At 46.3% G+C, this 19,624-nt stretch overlaps 1 protein-coding gene across 2 annotated transcripts in view; it reads left to right on the forward strand.

Moving 5' to 3' along the window:
- LOC116944293 (septin-7-like) overlaps window positions 1-19,624 on the forward strand; it is a 21,166-nt gene continuing 1,542 nt past the window's right edge. Inside the window, exons 1-12 of one of the 2 annotated variants that reach the window (XM_032957856.2) lie at window positions 1-335; window positions 3,380-3,479; window positions 6,018-6,124; window positions 10,849-10,949; window positions 11,862-11,996; window positions 13,719-13,836; window positions 14,799-14,891; window positions 17,043-17,139; window positions 17,768-17,819; window positions 17,919-18,038; window positions 18,384-18,519; window positions 19,130-19,275. In XM_032957856.2, coding sequence (XP_032813747.2) covers window positions 168-335; window positions 3,380-3,479; window positions 6,018-6,124; window positions 10,849-10,949; window positions 11,862-11,996; window positions 13,719-13,836; window positions 14,799-14,891; window positions 17,043-17,139; window positions 17,768-17,819; window positions 17,919-18,038; window positions 18,384-18,519; window positions 19,130-19,275 — 1,373 coding nt within the window. In that variant the 5' untranslated portion in view covers window positions 1-167. Of the gene's footprint in view, window positions 336-2,266; window positions 2,391-3,379; window positions 3,480-6,017; window positions 6,125-10,848; window positions 10,950-11,861; window positions 11,997-13,718; window positions 13,837-14,798; window positions 14,892-17,042; window positions 17,140-17,767; window positions 17,820-17,918; window positions 18,039-18,383; window positions 18,520-19,129; window positions 19,276-19,624 lie in introns of those variants that run through there. The other variant, XM_032957857.2, reaches the window with a different exon arrangement.

A 19,624-nucleotide genomic window follows, 5' to 3' on the forward strand; every position in this document is an offset into this window, starting at 1 on the left:
TGGCCCCGAGCCCCCGCGCCCCGCCCTCGCGCGTGCCCGTGTTGTAGCGGAGCGCGCGCGTCTCGCGCCGTTAATTGAGGCAGCAGCAATCAGCGGGAGGACTCCCCACCCCCTCGGCGAGGACCCCCCCCAGACCGCGGACCCCCTCGCCCCGGGTGCCAGGGGGGATGTTCTCGGTTCGCGTGGGCCCCGAGCGGCCTGAGGGCGCCGCGGCCCGGGCTCCCGTGCCTCCGCTGCGAACCCCGGCGCCGCCGCAGCAGCAGCATCACCACCACCCGAGCCCGGCCACCGCCGCCTCGTCCTCGGGCGAGGATGCAGCAGCAAAAGCAGCGGCGGTGAGACACGCGGAGACACGAGACACGCTGCGATGGAGAGAGACACTGATATATTGCAGAGATGTCTATAGACATCGATAGGCGGAGAAGCCTCACTGAGACACGCGGAGATGCGTAGTAGTGAGATTGAGACCCACGGACTGACGCGCAGATCGCGACACGTCGACAGACACAGACATGCAGACGCATGGGCAAACACAGACATGCAGACGCATCGACAAGCGCATACATCGACAGTTATGCACATTGACATGCATACACACAGAGTCGCACACATACACGCCACACACGTATACACGCACATTGACACAATTACACACGCCATAGACAACGATCCAGATACGATCAGCAACCACAGACATCGGCACATCATACATAGACTCATGCACACCCATAGAGACCCATTGTGCACAAGCATAGCCATTATCTCAATCGTGGGGGTTATTCGACCATACTTTATGCTGCTCAGTGCATGGCGAAGGCAGGGAGCATAAACCCATACACCCCTCACGTAGACCCATACACCCCTCACGTAGACCCATACACCCCTCACGTAGACCCATACACCCCTCACGTAGACCCATACACCCCTCACGTAGACCCATACACCCCACACGTAGACCCATACACCCCTCACGTAGACCCATACACCCCTCACGTAGACCCATACACCCCACACGTAGACCCATACACCCCTCACGTAGACCCATACACCCCACATGTAGACCCATACACCCCACACGTAGACCCATACACCCCTCACGAAGACCCATACACCCCACACGTAGACCAATACACCCCACACGTAGACCCATACACCCCACACGTAGACCCATACACCCCTCACGTAGACCCATACACCCCTCATGTAGACCCATACACCCCACACGTAGACCCATACACCCCACACGTAGACCCATACACCCCACACGTAGACCCATACACCCCTCACGTAGACCCATACACCCCTCACGAAGATCCATACACCCCACGTGTAGACCCATACACCCCACACGTAGACCCATACACCCCTCACGAAGACCCATACACCCCACACGTAGACCCATACACCCCACACGTAGACCCATACACCCCACACGTAGACCCATACACCCCACACGTAAACCCATACACCCCTCACGTAGACCCATACACCCCTCACTAGACCCATACACCCCTCACTAGACCCGTACACCCCTCACTAGACCCGTACACCCCTCACTAGACCCATACACCCCTCACTAGACCCATACACCCTTCACGTAGACCCATACACCCCTCACGTAGACCCATACACCCCACACGTAAACCCATACACCCCTCATGTAGACCCATACACCCCACACGTAGACCCATACACCCCACACGTAGTCCCATACACACCCACACATAGACTCATACATAGACCCATACACACCCACAAATAGACCCATACATAGACCCATACACAGACTCATATACACCTATAGATCCTTATATGGACCTATAGACTCGTACACACTCATCAATATACAATATAGTTATACCCCCAAGACATAACCATAGACCCCACACATAGACCCACACACACCCAAATACTGTACAAAGATAACCCCGTATAGTCTACATAGGCTTTTAGGGCAAGTGCGATACACGAGGGGGTGGGGTGTTCCAGCCTCGATGTTTACATATCGCACGAGGTACTCATGTGAGGCTAAGTCGACCTAGAGGAGGCCCAGGACCGGTTCAGATACTCGTTACTGATGATGGCCGTGAGCGGGAATCGAACTCGGGTCGCCGGGACGCAGCGCGTTAACCGTTGCACTCCTGCTCCCCCACACCCACACAGACCCACCCACAAAGACAAAGATACACACACAAAGTTACAGACAAGCCTTACAACGCCACACACAGACCCACACCCAGACACCCCCAGACACAGATTCACACACACCCAGACACACCCAGACACCCACTCACGCACACAGCCACGCGCCTGCAGATGCGCGCAGCTGTGGAGCCGCCCCGAGGCCTGGTGCTCGCACTGCCTCCGTGGTTGAGGGTGGTGATGTCATGGTGAGCACGCTGCTGTTGTGGTGATCGGAGTTAGGAGTGTGGTGTTTTTGCGGTGTGAATGATACACTTGTGGTGGTGTGTTGAGCGTGGTGATGTCATAGTGATGACATTGCTGTTGTGATTAGCGCGATGCTATCGTCGCAATGTAGTGAGCATGCACAGTGTAGAAGAGAATGTGGTGAGGGTGTGATGACGGTAGGGGTGAGCAAAATCACGTTGCAGTGAGTGCCAATAGCCATGGTGGTGCTGTTTAGGTGACGTGGTTGGTCATGGTGATGTCATTGCGAACATGGACCATTCCTGGTTAGCGTCTTGCTGTTTTGGTGAATATTCTGAACATGCTGCCCCGGGTAGCATGGCAAAAATCTGGTGCTATAGTTAATCTGAGTGGTGATGTCATATGAGCACGGTGCTGTTGTGGTGAGCATTGTATTCTTGTGGTGAGAATATGTAGTGTGGTGAATGTGCCAAGTGCAGTCACGGAGAGTGATGATTGTCGTGGGTGAGCATGCTACGTGCGGTGCTTGTTGGAGTTTTTGCCGGCAGTCTTCCATTTAGCTTCGGTGGTAGCGTATTGAGGAGGAAGAGTTTGTGGTGTGAGATGAAAGGCACATGGTGACAGCTCAGACTCCTGCCCTGCTTTCATGCCTCTACGAGGAGCCTGCTACAGCCATGAGGCACATACGTGTGCAAACAGAGTGCCGCAGGAGGAGGTGCAGCTTTATCACCTCCAGAACACCACCACCATCACCACTCTGCTCATGTGCACCTGGTGCGTGAGGAGGCAATGTTTGTGCCCCGTGTGCAGTGGCCTCGCAAAAATGATGTCGTACAGGTGGTGCTCTTCTAAGACATAAAAGACACCGACCTATAAGGGGTTTGCATGTGACACCCTGAGAGAAGTGCTGCAGAAAGGCGTCCTCGGACGTACGGCCCTCGCACCGTGTTGGATTGTAGGCCCACATAAGGAACGTGTTTTGTTTCTGCAGACGAAGCCTATGGAGGGCTACGTGGGCTTCGCCAACCTTCCCAACCAGATCTACAGGAAGGCCGCCAAACGTGGCTTTGAGTTCACACTCATGGTTGTAGGTAAGCTTCCATCTCTCAATTTTAAAACACGCATGTGGTGAATTTATACAGTTCATTTTACATTAATTTGCAATTAACTGAATAGAGCAAACATCTGTTGCTCACTATCCACAATATCAAGGTTTCTCCAAGCTTACAATTGTCACATTCACACACACGTGCGTTCACATACGAATGTGCACAGTGTCAACACGGGTTAAGTGTCCGATGTGGGTTTAATGTGTAGTGCGCGGTTGTTGTGCCGGTCGTTTACATGCAATGCCACCGAGTAGCAGACGAGACTAAAATGCCAACGCTTCCCTGTTTAGCGTCTGGCCTGAGCCTGTGTTGTGACTGTATGAGTCGGGTGTACTGTGACATGCCCAGAGATGTGGCATACTCAGGCTATAATGAATAGCAAGGGCCCTGCTCACTGATCTTGAGCAAGGGCACGGGAGAGTGCAATTTGTCAGCAAGGATGTGGACAGATTTGCAAAGTAGCGAGCACATGGCGATGCTAAGATCGGAGGCTGATGCACACTATGTGTGCTATTTATGTCGGCTGCACTCTGCCTGGTTTCATTGAATTGTGCTGAATGAAGCAAGGCAAATTCCACACTCTCTTGAGAAAAGCAACGTGGCTAGCAGCAGATGCACAGCGCAACGCCGGTGTTGTGGCAGAAATGCATCCCGTAACCCCAGCGATGCTGAGCCATGTGGCTGTTTTCAAGTTTGTCCCACTTACAGATTGTGTAGTTTCTGCACAATACATACAACGCCTTACTTCAGGCCTTCAGTCAACTCATTTGTCTTGAGCCAATTAATTACAAGAATTTCCTTTTATTTTATTCAAATAGAACTTAGCGAAAAACAACCGTCTTACAAAGAAATTCGATGCCATATTTGTTAACGTGTTTTATATTAACATTGACAATTATTAAGAACGTGATTTTATTTACCACCAACTGTGTGTTTCAAAATCAAACAATATTAAAATGAAACATGGCAACAAATATCACACTGTAGATTTTTGCACTTTTAAATTTCTTTGTATGACGTTATTGCTCATAGTTCTATTTTGTTGGGTTTTATGTTTGTTTCATTGTTGTACTTGTTTTATATTATTGCTTTGGTTTTGGCGACCCAGGTTGCTTTTGCACACGAGACTGTCCTGGGCTCTTGAGTTCTCACCTGGTTAAACAAAGTAAACTTGACACTGCAACTGCAGTCATTCTGTGCAGATCACAAAGGGATATTGCTTCTTGGTGCAGTGGAGGCGATGTGTGCACAGTGATACAATATTTCACATTTGTTTTGCACATCGTACGTGGCGTACGGCGAGCTATGCATGTCATCTGACCCAAGTCTCTGCAGTATTCACAACTGCATTGTTGTTCATGCATGGCAATAAACGGCACGTCCGCCTCATCCAGGACACAGGAAGTCTGGGGAACATGATTTTAATCAATCAGATGTGTTCTGTTATTAGGTGCAAATGCAAAGTTCTCGTCTGTGCTACTGTGACTGCAAATCAATGTGTGATGATTTGTACCCGACTCAGCTGTGGCCGTGGCTCAGGGTCGCTGGTTCCATGAGGCCATTAACACAGCCCCAGTGCCTCATTGAGCATTTTTGTAGCCCGTCATTGATACCATTAATAAATTATACCCATTATCAAGTCTAAGGAAGGTCTGCGTCGATGTCTTTATGTCTTTAAAAAGGGGATGGAACTTAACACTGCCATCTGGCTCTCCTTTTGTGTATGTGCGCTTGTGCATGCGCGCGTGTATTGATGCCTCCTGCCCTGGGCCCAGGGGAAATGGGGCTCGCCTACCGTGTGTTTGCTCTCGTGCGTTGATTTGGCTATAGCCACAAAGCACATGTGCATGTGTGTGAACAAGTAGGCCCATAACAATTCATCGACTAAAATGGATCCTTACAACTTCTGCCAAAATTTAACACGTAAAAATCTGTGCTCCTGGTTGCTCTGTACGGTGCTTGGAAACCCTGCAGCCACAGTAGATTTATTATATGTGCATTGCAATGACAGAAAGGGCTGATTAAGGAAATGAAACCTGAACCCAAATTGTGGCAAATCATAAAATCAGCATTGTTTGTGTCCTCAGAAATGTCTAGCACAGCACATGGATTACCTTGGATCACAGGCAGTTCATGGTGAAGATGTTGTGAGACATCCCTTGATGGAAGGAGCGGTGTCGTTTTATTTCCATTAATTAATTGAATAGATTTTTGACAAGTTTGGAGACCGTCACTGATTTGTTGCTGAAATGAGCTTTGAGGCGTTGCTCATCTCCTGTTTACAGCTCTAAGCCAGTGGTGGAAATTCAACATTTCTATGGCAGGGGCAAGTCTACCTATAGGACTATCACCGTTGACTTCCCCACAAAGTGACACTCATTTTTTTTATCCCAAAGGGACAGTGGGGCCGAGTCACATCCAACCAGGATTTGAACTCAGCCCTCCGATTGTGAGCCTCTCGCTCTACTACTCAGCCACCCCACCGCTTATTGGAGACTAATTTCTCCCGTTTCTCCACAGGAGAGTCAGGAGTTGGGAAATCTACACTCATCAACTCCATGTTCAAGACGGATCTGTATTCTGAAGAGTTTCCAGGACCAACCAAGAGAATACAGAAAACCGTCAAGGTGAGCCCCAGAGAATCGCCATAGCCTCCTTCCATTGACGATGTCCTCGCAGAACCCTTTCCATTCAAAGCAAATGATGCTTAGACTGCAACCTGCTCTTTCTCGGAAGTGTGAGTGAAAATGGAAATAGTTTCAGAATGGTAAGGGTTTTCCATTCTGGTGGTTTTAGCCATGTATCTGCCTGGACCATGGAAATATGCACTCTTCTGCCATGTTTAACGGTGCTGCTACTGCCATGACTAATAATGCATAACATGATTTTTTAGAACGTATGTTTAGAACAGCGGTGTGTGTAGTAAAGTAAGCTCTCAGGGTGTGTGTGATGTACACGTATAGAACTGTGCGTGATGTACACAATTCTAGGACTATGCGTGATGTACACAACTCTAGGACTATGCGTGATGTACACAACTCTAGACCTGTGATTAGTGTACACATCTAGAGCTGTGCGTAGTGTACACATCTCTAGAGCTGTGCGTGGTGTACTCATCTCGAGAGTTGTGCGTGGTGTACACATCTAGAGTTGTGCGTGGTGTACACATCTAGAGCTTTGCATGATGTACATATAGAACTGTGATTAGTGTACACATCTAGAGCTGTGCATAGTGTACACATCTCTAGAGCTGTGCGTGGTGTACTCATCTCGAGAGTTGTGCATGGTGTACACATCTAGAGCTGTGCGTGGTGTACATATCTAGAGCTGTGCATGATGTACATATAGAGCTGTGATTAGTGTACACATCTAGAGCTGTGTGTGGTGTACACATCTCTAGAGCTGTGCGTGGTCTACACAACCAGAGCTGTGCATGGTGTACATATAGAGCTGTGATTAGTGTACACATCTAGAGCTGTGTGTGGTGTACACATCTCTAGAGCTGTGCGTGGTCTACACAACCAGAGCTGTGCATGGTGTACACATACCTAGAGCTGTTGCCTGGTGTACACATCTATAGAGATGTATGTGGTGTACACATTTCTAGAGCTGTGTGGTGTATTCAGCTGTACGGGATAGAGATGTGTATATTGGTTGAGTAAGCCAATAATTCCTGGCATGTTTTCTCCATATTAGGGCAGCCAGTGCCATAATGGCTTTTCTCATGGGATTTTTTTAGTTTTTTTTCCCACCGGTGGAAACTTTACTGAGAAATCCCACTGCATAGCTCACGGACATTCGCTGGATATTGGCAGCAGAGTTCCCATGCCTCCTGCTAATCCAGGTAGCTCACATCGATTTCCCTGTGTGGTCCATTGGCTGTTGCAGTCACCACTCAGCCAATTTACAAGGTTTAGTATTTCATATCCTGACTCCACATGGCAATGCTGCAAAGTCGTAACAAAGTACCCTCTCCCCTGTGCTTGTGGTCGACATTAAAGACCCTGCTCCATCAGTCTAAAGAGAGGTCCGTTTTTGTCACTTAATGGGCTTAATTCGAGATTTTACTAACTTGCAGACAAATAATATAACTGCATTGTGGTTGTTGTCCTTGTAGTTTTCTTGGAAATCCTTGAAAATCTATTATTATATCTTAGTCATCGATATATCCTGTTTATAGATGTGCAAGAAGCGTGCATCCTTATTGATTACCTTAGCTGTTGTAATCTTCTTTAAACTCTGGAGAAACAGGGTGGCTGCAAAAAGAGTGTCCCTTCCGTTTTCCAATCAAGAAGATCAAGTGATCTGCAAACCTCTCCACCATGAACTGCGGTCATGCATTTGCCACTCGTTTTAGAGGTTCACGGTTTCGAATCCAGCGGCTGCCCTGATTATTACTGCAGGTGTAATAACTGCAGGAATAAAGGTAATCAGCTTCACAGTAGACATAAAATATCCCTTGACGTAATTCACAAGAGTAGACCATGTTTCATCGTCGGGGTCCAACATTCGAAAATTACCCGGATATTACCCATTTTGGCTTGTATATAGCAATCATCGCCCTCTACTCGGAGACTAATGCCTATTTATTGGCCAGGTGCTGAGTAATCTTGTGTCCATATGGGCAGCTGCCACTGGGGGTTCCCTTTCATGTGTTTGATTTGTGATGTAGAGCGCTCAGAGTTGCCCGGGCGTATAGGGCACTATATCAAAAACAATTATCAGTAACAGCACTGAAACTATGAAAACACTGAAAACTAGGGAAAAAGACAAGGTTACTAAGGCCACAATCCACAGAGAAATCACATGTCTATGCCTCGAGCCAACATGGTGTTAGTAAAGAGTGGTGAAAATTGTCCTGAAAGCCCAAAAACGCCGTTATGGGAGTGAAAATTTGAACCCGACTGTTTTCTGGAAGGAATAAAGGATTTGGGGTTTTTTTTTACTCGCCGATAGACCCTGAGGCCAACATGGAGACCCTCAGACATGCACAAAAATCCGCAGATGGAGCGAATCTCATCCTCCTCAGATCTGGTGGGGGTGGGGGGAATCATTTATGAGTTCCCCCAGTCATTTCTTCCCATTTCTAGCCCTGTTACTAAGGCATTTGTTTCACGTCGTGTCGTAGCGTGTTTAGCCACTGTAACACAGTGGTGACATTCCCCCCGCACATTTGATGTTTCTCCTGTACAGTATCCATGCCGCAGCCTGCGTGTCCCCTTGAGAGGCCAAAGGTGTGGGTTGAAAACCGCTAACTTAATGGTGCCAGCTCATTGCTCTGACATGGTATTGGGGCCTGCCAGCCACCTCACCCTTATTTACTTCTAATAAAGCTCAACTTTAGAGATGTGTCCAGGTCAAGAAAGTCTGCAGAAAATTGTAAAGCGGAGTTGTGTTGAGGGAGGCCACAGTTCATCTGGCTTGGGAGAAGCTTTTTCATTTCGTTCCATTTCTGACGGTCAGATGCTGTCCATTATTCTGTCCCCAAGGAATTGCACAAACCAAATGCCCCACAGGCATATAGCTGTTCACAGTTGACCATTCGCCTGCTGTGGAACATCTGGTGGGGTAATTTAATACTCGTGTAATTAACCTTGTTGGGAATCATATTACAGAATACGTTGATGTGTGGAGCAGCAAGATTGCCAGCCTTGCCCCATGTGTATGCATGCATGTGATCGCCGTTGTGTGGAGCTTGGTGCCTTTCTTCGTTGACTAGAACCTGCCTGCTCATGCTGTGATATTCCTACAAAGTGAAACTCCGCATATCAGTGGCCCTATTTGCTAATTTTTATATCTGCAGGGTTAGACCAATCCACAGTTATTCCCATTATGTATGTATTGCCATTCCTTTTATCTCCAAGTTTGTGGCTAAGAACAAGAAATCCTATTTACTGCACTTAATATATTTAAACAAATGGAGTAGGCTACCCACAGATGTGACTGAGAGTGCTGATGCCATGTTAGGTTTGATGTTGCGTGCTGTAACCCAACACGTTTGCTGGACTTGGTGCACAGTCATGTTGACAGTTTTGAAAGTAATGCTCTAAAGCCAATGTCAGGCTCGATTTTACACTTGGCAAAGCTTGTGGTGTTACAGCGAGATTGGGGTTAGAGTGTGGATCCATGTGATTTTCATCAGTATAAGTTCTGGAGGGTTTCTGTTTTTACAATGCACGATTTGTAGTATTAATAGACCCTTAATAGACCCTTAATGCAATAGGCAAAGCTGTCGCACCGTATCCATATTGCAGAGCGATGTGTGTGTTGCGAGGAGAACTGGGCTGCAGGATTGAGGCCACCGACTGTCATGATCTATGTTGAATGCTGGGACAGCCATCGATGGTCACATTGTCATTAGAGTTAGCAGGCAGGGAGCAGGAGTGGTCGTGTGTTCCGGCAGCAGCCACCGTCACACGCTACAGGAACTAGCATGGCCACGGCATTATCCAGCCCACTGTATTTACAGATTGTTTTAAAGAGACTCCCTCGATCTGAGTAATCTCCTCCTGAGGGCCCCAGGCTGGGCATGGCATGGAGTTTTTTTTTCTTCTTCATATTATCGCCATACATATATCACAGTTGCCTAGCACAGGCCCAGATGCCCGAAATGCCAAGCAGTCAGAAACAATAAGCACTTATTATACGTCTATTACGGTAGTTAAGCGTTAATGCGTTGTTTTCGATTGAGCTAGGTGATATAATAACTTTGGAAAAGAAATAATTTTAGGGAAATCCAAAACAAAGCAGTGCAAAGTCAAAGCATAACAATCGTGTAACATTAATTTCAACCTTCAATGCTGCTAATTGTGGAAAGTCTCTCTATTTGTGTTCATGAGGTTTCTGCTGCACCTGTCAGTCCAGTCTAAATAAAGATTCTGATTTTGAACGGGAGTTTATGCATTTGAGAGGATACTGGAATACCCAGAGAACATCCACGTTATGGTATATAAAGCGATAATCCCTCAGTGCTGCGCATATGGGTTGACGAACCTATTTGCTGTACTAATATGTATTGGCCAGTTCGCAGCTTTAGCAGATTTGGGAGTTTGACTAATCTAATGAATCTAGCAATGCTGATCTCCAAAGTGTTTGCTTTGATGGTCATTTGAGCTGGAAAGAATGTTGACTTTTTATGTCATGGGGTTTGTGTTTTATAAATGCAATGCTTGATCCTTTAGCCTTGTGGTGCATTTGTCCTGCATCCCATAAGAAGGATCATGATAATGTTTTTCTGCCCCAGTGTTGGCTATACACACTTGGGCACAAGTCACCGTGGATGTGTGATATGCGATGCGTTCATACGGACGTGTAGTAGCAGTTGTGGAAGTGCTGTGTGACGCGTCTACAGGTTGAGCAGTCCAAGGTGGTGATCAGAGAGGAGGGTGTGCACCTCACCCTCACCATTGTGGACACACCTGGATATGGAGACTTCATCAACAACAGTGAATGGTAGAGAACTCCCGCAGCACACGCACTGTAGCCCCCCCCCCCCCCTGCACACACTCACTCTCGCTGTCTGGGTGGGGGACACAGCCTGGCAGTTCATTGCAGAGGTTCACGGTGTTAATCTGGGTGCATTAACCATAAAATATGTACCCTATGATACTTCACAGTGGGCGTTTAAGATCCCATGATGTCGTTCAGAGAATAGTAAGCTATTGTGTGGGGGCGTCACAGTCAACATTTTAAAAAAATACTAGCAAATTAGTTGATTGAGAAACACAGCAATTGTCGCCCCATAATGTGAAACTGAGCAGGAGCCTCCTGACCCTGCAGTGAGGCTTTTCTGGGTAAACAATAATACTAATAATAATCCCAAGCGCTAGACCCCATACACTTGACCTTCATGGCTGCTTTACGCTGTCTCTGTATTTTTGCTGTTATTCTTTGTGAGTGGAATTCAAATTATGATTTTGTGAAGGATATGTCCATGCACTTGTCTCCAACTGAATGCATATCTCTTCAGACTTTCCTTTGACATTGACGTGTGATATATAACACTCATAGGCTTTGCTGAGTAATAAAGCACATTCAACTGTTTATATGATGAAAGTACATTGGACAAAGCCATGGTGTTAATTTAAAAAGGGTTTTTTTGGCTGTTCACAATTCAAATAATTTTTGGTTTAACCAGATGAGAATTCATGAAACAAAGTCTAATTTATGAGAGTTCCCTGTTGTGACCTCGGGGAAAGACCACACCTGTAATCTACACACAGTTTTCTATTTGTAAGATATATTTTGTTCGTGAACAGTGATGGATATAAATAATTTTACTGGTTGGTTATAGAACCAGCTTAATGATTTATCATTTGACTAATTGACTAATTAATGCATTGAGCTGTGACTGTCTCCAATTAGTGTGCAGCCCGTGATCGACCACATCGACAGCCAGTTTGAGGACTACCTGAACGCGGAGTCGCGTGTAAACAGGCGCCCGATGCCAGACAGCCGAGTGCACGCGTGCCTCTACTTCATTGCTCCCTCCGGCCACGGGTACGCATCCACACACACACATGCACACACTGCCTTCTCAGGCTGTGTCCTTGCACGTATTTGTGTGAGCAAATGCAATGCATTTATACAACGGTCCGTGCAATATTTGATGAAAACGATTAATAAATGCTTTGGTTTTGTTTCGTGTAGCATTTATAATTGGCCAAACATGTCAGTGGAGTTACTTAAATGCAGCTCCAGTGCGAGGATGTCACGATGTTATGATTGTCCTGCTGTTCATGTTAATGGAATGAATGCAGAGTAAACAAAAGTGATAAACATAGACCGACTCTGGTTTTAGAATGGGATCTCCACATTGGCTCACAAATGAGCCGCTACTTGGCACCTCTGCTAAGACTGTTTATCTCGACTGCACGCACACTATATTTTATTTCATGTTGCTTAAACTCTGTTTTGTGCATGAGCACACAAACATTTAATTTATGACACTTTTTGGTATAAAATATTTTAAACATTCTCTAAATGGAAATCTGGTTTAAAATTTGAATTTCCCTTAACATTTTCACTTAATGGTTGAGTTGCAGTTGTTGAAATATGCATTGCATCGTTGGTACTGGATTTCCATTCAACTCTCAGGAACCTGAATTTGAAATTAATTATTGTCTCTCCGTGGGTATGCGTTTTGTTTGGTGTGTGATTGGTGATGCTTTTAGATCGTGTGTGAGAGAGAGAGAGGTGTTGGGGGAACGAGTGAGGTGAAGTGATACAGAGGCACACAGAGGGCGGTGAATCAGGATTGAGAAATAGTGTTGATGTTTGGGAAGCTGCTCTACATTAGAGTGTCTCAGCTGGCTTCATTGCTTCTAGCACTGTTCAAAGATTTGGCCTCTTTGGAAATGAAGGCAGCTGTTTAAATAAAAGGGAATCGCCCTCGGATTAAATAAAACCCTGGGTGTAAGAAAATGGCTGCTGGAATTTTGAACGCATTTGTTTTAATTGGTATAAATTCCAGTACGATTAACACATGTGGAAAGTGTTGACAAAAAAGTGTTTACCAAAGTGTTGAAAATTATTCAGTTTGGTTTTTTCCTGGGATGGATGGTTAAGCAGTGAGCAATACGCTCTCTGGCATCCAGAGACGAACAGAGACAGGGAAGAGGATATTTAGTTAATGCCATGAATGAGTAACATTTATAAACGCATTTAAATCAGAGGCCGCACTAAAGTGGCCTGCGGGCCACTTTAGTACGGCCTCTAACGTGCTACCCCCGACAATACACAAATGTGAAAACACCGCATCGTCCTGTCAAACCCAATGGTTTCAAATGTGTAGTGGCCCTTGCACTGATGTCTTATTGGTGAAAGTGGCCCACCTCTGAAAATTTGTGAAGAACACAGATTTAAACGTTTGCTTTCGTGATATCCACATTGACAAGCAGTTACAAATGTCATGGGAAACAAGAGCTCTGATGAGTTTAAGTGGTGATTATATTCCTCTACCAAATTTGGATGTTATCAGGAGCTAAGTTTCAGTGTACTGTATTTTGTTTAAGCACATGAGACTCCAGGGACCAGGATAGAGTCTCGTTTCCAAAAGTGCCCTGGGTCACCAAGATAACAACACAGCAATAACATAGCTACGTGTGGGATGGGCCAGTCTCCTAGTCTTGGTGTGTAGTGTGCTTCTCAATGCGTACATATGGGTATAAACAGTAGTAGTGAGCCTGCACGTAATATGGTGTGTGTCTCGTGCCCCGACAGGCTGAAGGCACTGGACATTGAGTTTATGAAACGCCTCCACAACAAGGTGAACATTATTCCCCTGGTGGCAAAGGCCGACGCATTCTTGCCCACAGAGTGCTGCGCCTTCAAGAAGCAGGTGGGAAACCATACTGTACACTCAATGCACCTGCGTCATCAATAGCGCTGCTCAATCCACTGCTGGATAAACGCCTCGAAAAGCCCCAACACCCGTCACGATCTTGCAATGCAACAATCCATCCAGCACCGGCACACAAACAAAGCGCATCACTCCATCTCTTTGGTGGACGTCCTTTCGGACTTCTTTCTTTCCTTGGCTGCCACTCCGTGATTATTCTTAACTATCAACAGTCATCCCAAGTAGCGACGTGTCCTCGCCAAACCCACTTCAAGTAATAGTTTAGATGACATTGTAAATTGCGTGTGTTCTCTAATCGAGGTGTTTTTCTTTCTGTTTCTCAGTGTAATTCCAAGCACGCATCTCTTGTTGCTTTTTGTGTACTTTTCAGTTTTTGTTCTATATTTGCCATATATGACCACAATGCTTCTGAACCAGATGTCATAGCAGGTAGTATGCATAAAAAACATAACAACCACCATCACCTGGCTTGAAGTGTCCTCAACTCAAAAGGAAAAGTCTCATCGTAACCTCGCCTCACAACATCATATAGATGATAACGCTTCTTCCCAAACAGTGTATTCTTTCGTTTCGCATTTGAAAAACAAATGGCAAAGCATTGTGTGTGTTTAGTCTGGTCATCGATGCGCTCTGTGCCTCCGATGTAAGCGTACAACAGACATTGGCCGCTTGTGTGATGAGCAGATTGCACTTCACATTCACAATGGGGCGACTCTTTCATTTTAAAGCGTTTGTGAAGGAAACATCCGCACCTGTCGCGTGTTGTTCCAACACGATTAAGCGCAGCCCTTTGCCTTCTGCACAGGCTGCGGCCCGCTCATTCCTGTGTCGGATCTTCATTTAGTTCCTTGACAAACGTCTGGAATATACCGTGTGCCCGAGTAAGAGACTTGTACCCTTGGTGCCACAATGCAGAAGAGTGACGTACGTGTGTTGAACAGATAATGAAGGACATCCACGATAACAACATCAAGATTTACCAGTTCACGGACACGCATGATGAAGAGGACAACAAGCTCCTGAATAAAATCAAGGTAGGAATCTGAGGGCCCTCACCCAACACATCCCATCAACTCCTCACGCAGTTCTGTTTCACCTCTAACGCATATTTATGTTACAGACATTTTATTAAAATGTTATTGCTGTTGTCTTGCACAGCATTGTGAGATGCAGTTTTGCATGCACAACGCAATATACAAATGTATTATTATTCAGTGTGCCGAGATCAAATTGTAAATGGAATAAAAGTTCGTCACATAAGGTAGTGTTCATGAGCAATAGGTACACGTAACGCGCACATTTTCTCAGAATATTGGGATCCAAGTGCGGTTTTCCTGGTTGGGTTGCGTGGGGAGCATTTCTTCCATCAAGCCTTCGCCACGCACTACTGCGGCAAATAGAGGAGTCAAATTATTTTCTTCAGTCTGGCTCCCGCCTGCAGCAAGTTTGAAATAAGAAACAAGAAATAAAAGAAGTCAAAATGCATTTATTTTGAGCTTTTGCCACGCACTACTGTGGGCATCTTCAGGAGCTGAAAATCCCACAGGAATTTGTGAAAGTGAACGTACACACCGACATAAGGCTGTGAAGAGAGAAGACGAAGGGGAAATGATGGCCAAACCGAAGAGGAGCAGCTGTTGGGGCCAGACGAGGCTCCGCGGGTCGTGTGGATGCAGCGCGCGGCCTCTCGCTCAGACGGGAACCACATGCTAGGGGAAATGAAGCCCATGTGCCGTGCCAACTCCGCGCTTAAACAAGTCCTCCTGTGTGTCTCGCATCAAAGAAAGTGCTACAGATCGGGATCACATGCTTGACTTTAAATGCAAAAATAACATGAAACAAGGTATATCTGAGCCCCTTGTTTGGAGAGAAAGCAGTGGGTTGTGGTGGCTGATGAAATATGGCGCCATTGTGGCTTTGCTGTAATAAATATGGCGCTTGAGGGCACGACGAGACACCCCTCACCTCTGGGGGTCATGGGCAGTTCAAAACCTTTGCTGTTCTTCGTGAGCTGTGTTTTTTTTAATGGATAAATGTACGACATGCATTGGGCACAGACTGTTACGCCCTCTCAAAGTACAGTATTGATCACTTATATGTTGTGGTATTGCTTGTTTTTATCTGCGGGTTTCCAATAATTTTCTTTCCTGAAAAGTAGTTTTGGTTATTTTCCATGTTATAGTGTTTTTGGTTGACAAAATGCAAGTAGTTTTTAAAGATTAAGTATAAAGGATGCTGGGAACGGAGCAATGGTGTATGAATGTGCCAATACACCCAGTTGTGCCGATTTTGTGTGTTTAGTAAAGGAGGAAAGCCACAGTGCAGACACTCCTGGGACTGTGGGGCTGCATTCCTCCACATTTGCACTTCATCCACTGCCTTTCGTGGCACTTCTCAGTCGGCCCCAAAACAAACAGTGCTTTTATAAATGTGATTTGGTGGTGATGCTGCTGCGTCGGCAGCAGTGCATAAGCACAAATAACACACTCAACACATATCAACAACACTGGCCTTACATTATTAATATAATCAGCGACGTTTCAGACAATGGCCCCTTTTGATAGAATCTGTGCTATGTGGTTGACACGTGTGTTGAGAGTTTTCTTTTAAATGTCGGTGCAAATGCGCTTGTAGAATTGTATATGTTGGTGAGCCTGTTGGTTCGTGGTAATCTACTTCAATGTCTGTCCATACACAAGAAATATAATTTGGAGTTGCTCGTATTCAGTTTACGAATGCATGTGTTGAGCGTCAAAACCGCTTTTTTGTTAAATTCAACTAAAATCCTCTCCGCACAAAGTGCACTTGGTAAGAAACATTTTAGGTGCAGTGTCATGCGAAGCCGGCGGTCACCAACCTCCCTGGACCCGCGCACTGTCATTGTCAAACTTCATAACAATTTGCAGCCACTGCACACCAATAACATTCATTTCAAAGTTAAAACTACTCAAAAGCACCATAAAATTATAATTAAAAAGCCCCAAATCGATAACCTTTCTAATGCCTGATTGAAATAGCGGTCTTGTGGACCACAATTGGTGTGTGTACCATTGGTTGAGAACCACCGCCCTGAACAATTGTGAATATCGATATCTTACGCTGAAATATAACAATGTGTGAACGCGAACTATAACAGTGGCACGCTAACAATGTGGGGGTGCCGATCTGCTGTGCGTGGGGTGCAGGAGAGGCTGCCCCTCGCTGTCATCGGCAGCAATGTGGTGGTGGACGTGGGCGGTCGCAGGGTGTGGGGGCGCCACTACCCCTGGGGAGTGGCCGAAGGTAAAGCTCGGCTCGGAGCTGCTCTACTGAGTCGATGTTGCGATACCTGCGAGTGGGTTAGTGGTGCTGGCTTAGCTTTAGCAAAATGATGACACGTGGTCTTCTTTAACTGAACAGTCTGACCCTCTGACAAGCGATTGAGAGCATTATAAATTGCCGCAGTTTACCATTAAACAACCGGTGAAGTTCCTGGCATTCTGCATGTCCTCGCCTGGGCATTTTGGCCGGCAACAGTCGGTATGTGGGTTATCCTATTGACCACATGTCCGGCCAGGTGGCTCGGCAGTAGAGTGAGCGGCTTGCAATTGGAAGGCTGAGGGTTCAAATCCTGTTTGGGGATTCACTCGGCCCATCATACCTCTGGGGTTGGTAAAATATGTGTGTGTTGGGAGATCAACAATGGTTGTCCTATGGATAGACTTGCTCCTGCTATTGGAATGTGGTATTACCACCACTGGCCAAGGGCTGTAAACAGGAGTTGAGTACTCCCTTAAGCTTTGTATAAAGGATGCGTGCTTTAGGATTTCAAGTGTTTTATCAATTTGAACACATTAAATGCCGATGTGTTTCCCTGACAATGACACTCGTGTACTTTGTTGTGGCTTTATTTTGGTCTGTGGTTCTGCAGTGGACAACGTGGAGCACTGCGATTTCACCACCCTCCGCAGAATGCTCATCAGGTGAAGTTCGTGTACTCTGCACGAATTATTGAGTAACAGTATTTCACGAGTGTCAACAGGTTGTGCTTTAATGGTCTCTTTTGTGTGCTACGGTGGCAGGACTCACATGCAGGACCTGAAGGACGTGACGAACAACGTTCACTATGAGAATTTCCGCAGCTGCAAGCTGGCGGCGCTCACAGGCAACGTCGCCGAGAACAGCAAGAGGCAGCTGACCAAGTGAGTGGGACCCAGCATGTGCACAAACACAGCCCTCGTATCAGTCCACTTCTGGATGAACACTTCCCGACATCTTGCTAATTGTGGGGGTTATTTGATCGTACATTACCACGCTGGTCAGTTTGGTCCCAAAGCCTCTTGCCTCTTGAATATATTCTGCCTTTAGCCATATCATCGGTGGACGCGTGGACTGCACGTTAGCGTCGTGTATATGGTGGAGTCGGTGTTTTTGTATGATGCGACTTCAAGGGTGCTGTGTGCCCCCACCAACGTTTAGATAAAATTATAAATATATGTAATCTCTCTTCCAACTCGGTTAACCCCTTCTTCATCTCTCTGCTCTAGGAGTCCCCTGGCACAGATGGAAGAAGAGAAAAAAGACCACAAATCTAAGATGAAGAAGATGGAGACAGAGATGGAGCAGGTGTTTGACATGAAAGTGAAAGAGAAAAAACAAAAGCTGAAAGACTCAGAGGCAGAGGTATGTGCTGCAAGCCGCATGTTCCTGTGTAGCTGGCCTGCCCCTGCCGTGCATGGATATTTTTTTCTGGATACATTGAATCACTCTCCCTTTCCTCCTTGGCCACTTCTAACTTGGGGAAATGTTAAAGGCTAAATTTGATTCAGAATCAGAGAAATCCGATGTCCAGTAAATCCAAAAGTTAAAGGGGCGTCCTGCTCAAATGAGCATTGAGGTGGTGCTTATCTCATGTCTACAGCCCTGAGCCAGCGGTGGAAATTCCATATTCTTAGTCTCTCCATCGGAGAACCACTGTTGACTTCCTCACAAAATGGTACCCTATCTTATCGATCCCAGAAATTATGATGGGTCCAAGAGGAATTAATGATGGTCTTAGTCAATCTCCAGCCAGGATTTGAACTTGCAAAATTCCTATTGCAAGCCAGTTGCTCTAGCAACAACCCACCTGGGTGGATAGATCGAAATATTTGATTGGTTCAGTGATTCGTAAGCCCTGGAGCGTATTATTTGGAGTAGTACATGCTTTTCTGATTCCAAGAATAATTATAGTAATAAGAATGCGTTCTGGCGTGTTGCGCGGGGTACTCGTGCCCTGCTGCTGCCTTCTCAGTTACAACGCCGCAGCGAGCAGATGAAACGCAGCCTGGAGAGCCAGCTGCGTGAGTTGGAGGAGCGGCGCAAGCAGTTTGAAGAGGAACGGCTGGCTTGGGAGAGCCAGCAGAGAGAACTGGATCAGCAGCGTTTGGATAACAGCAAGTACGCATGCATATTAGCACGGTTGGCTACGTACGGTGCGAAAGAAGTTCAACGTATGTATATATATACAGGCACACGTGTTCTTCACTATGCGTGTACAAGTGCGAGCGTTAACACGCACGCAGGCACGTATGTGAGACACAAATAAACATGGTGACATGGCCTTGCTGCAGAGGTTTGTGGTTCGTGTCTAGCGGTCCTCCCTGATTAATATGTGAATTAACCATAACATACGATGCACCATTTGCTTCACAGCGAATGTAGAAAATCCCATTATGTCATTGTGCTGGCATTGGGGTCCATTTTTTTCAAATATGAAAATGACTGCAAACTACCTAATTGGGAAACA

Source organism: Petromyzon marinus, chromosome 20 (genome assembly GCF_048934315.1).
Source record: "Petromyzon marinus isolate PM22_M1 ecotype Great Lakes invasive population chromosome 20, UKy_Petmar_22M1.pri1.0, whole genome shotgun sequence".
Classification (NCBI taxonomy): Eukaryota; Metazoa; Chordata; class Hyperoartia; order Petromyzontiformes; family Petromyzontidae; genus Petromyzon; species Petromyzon marinus.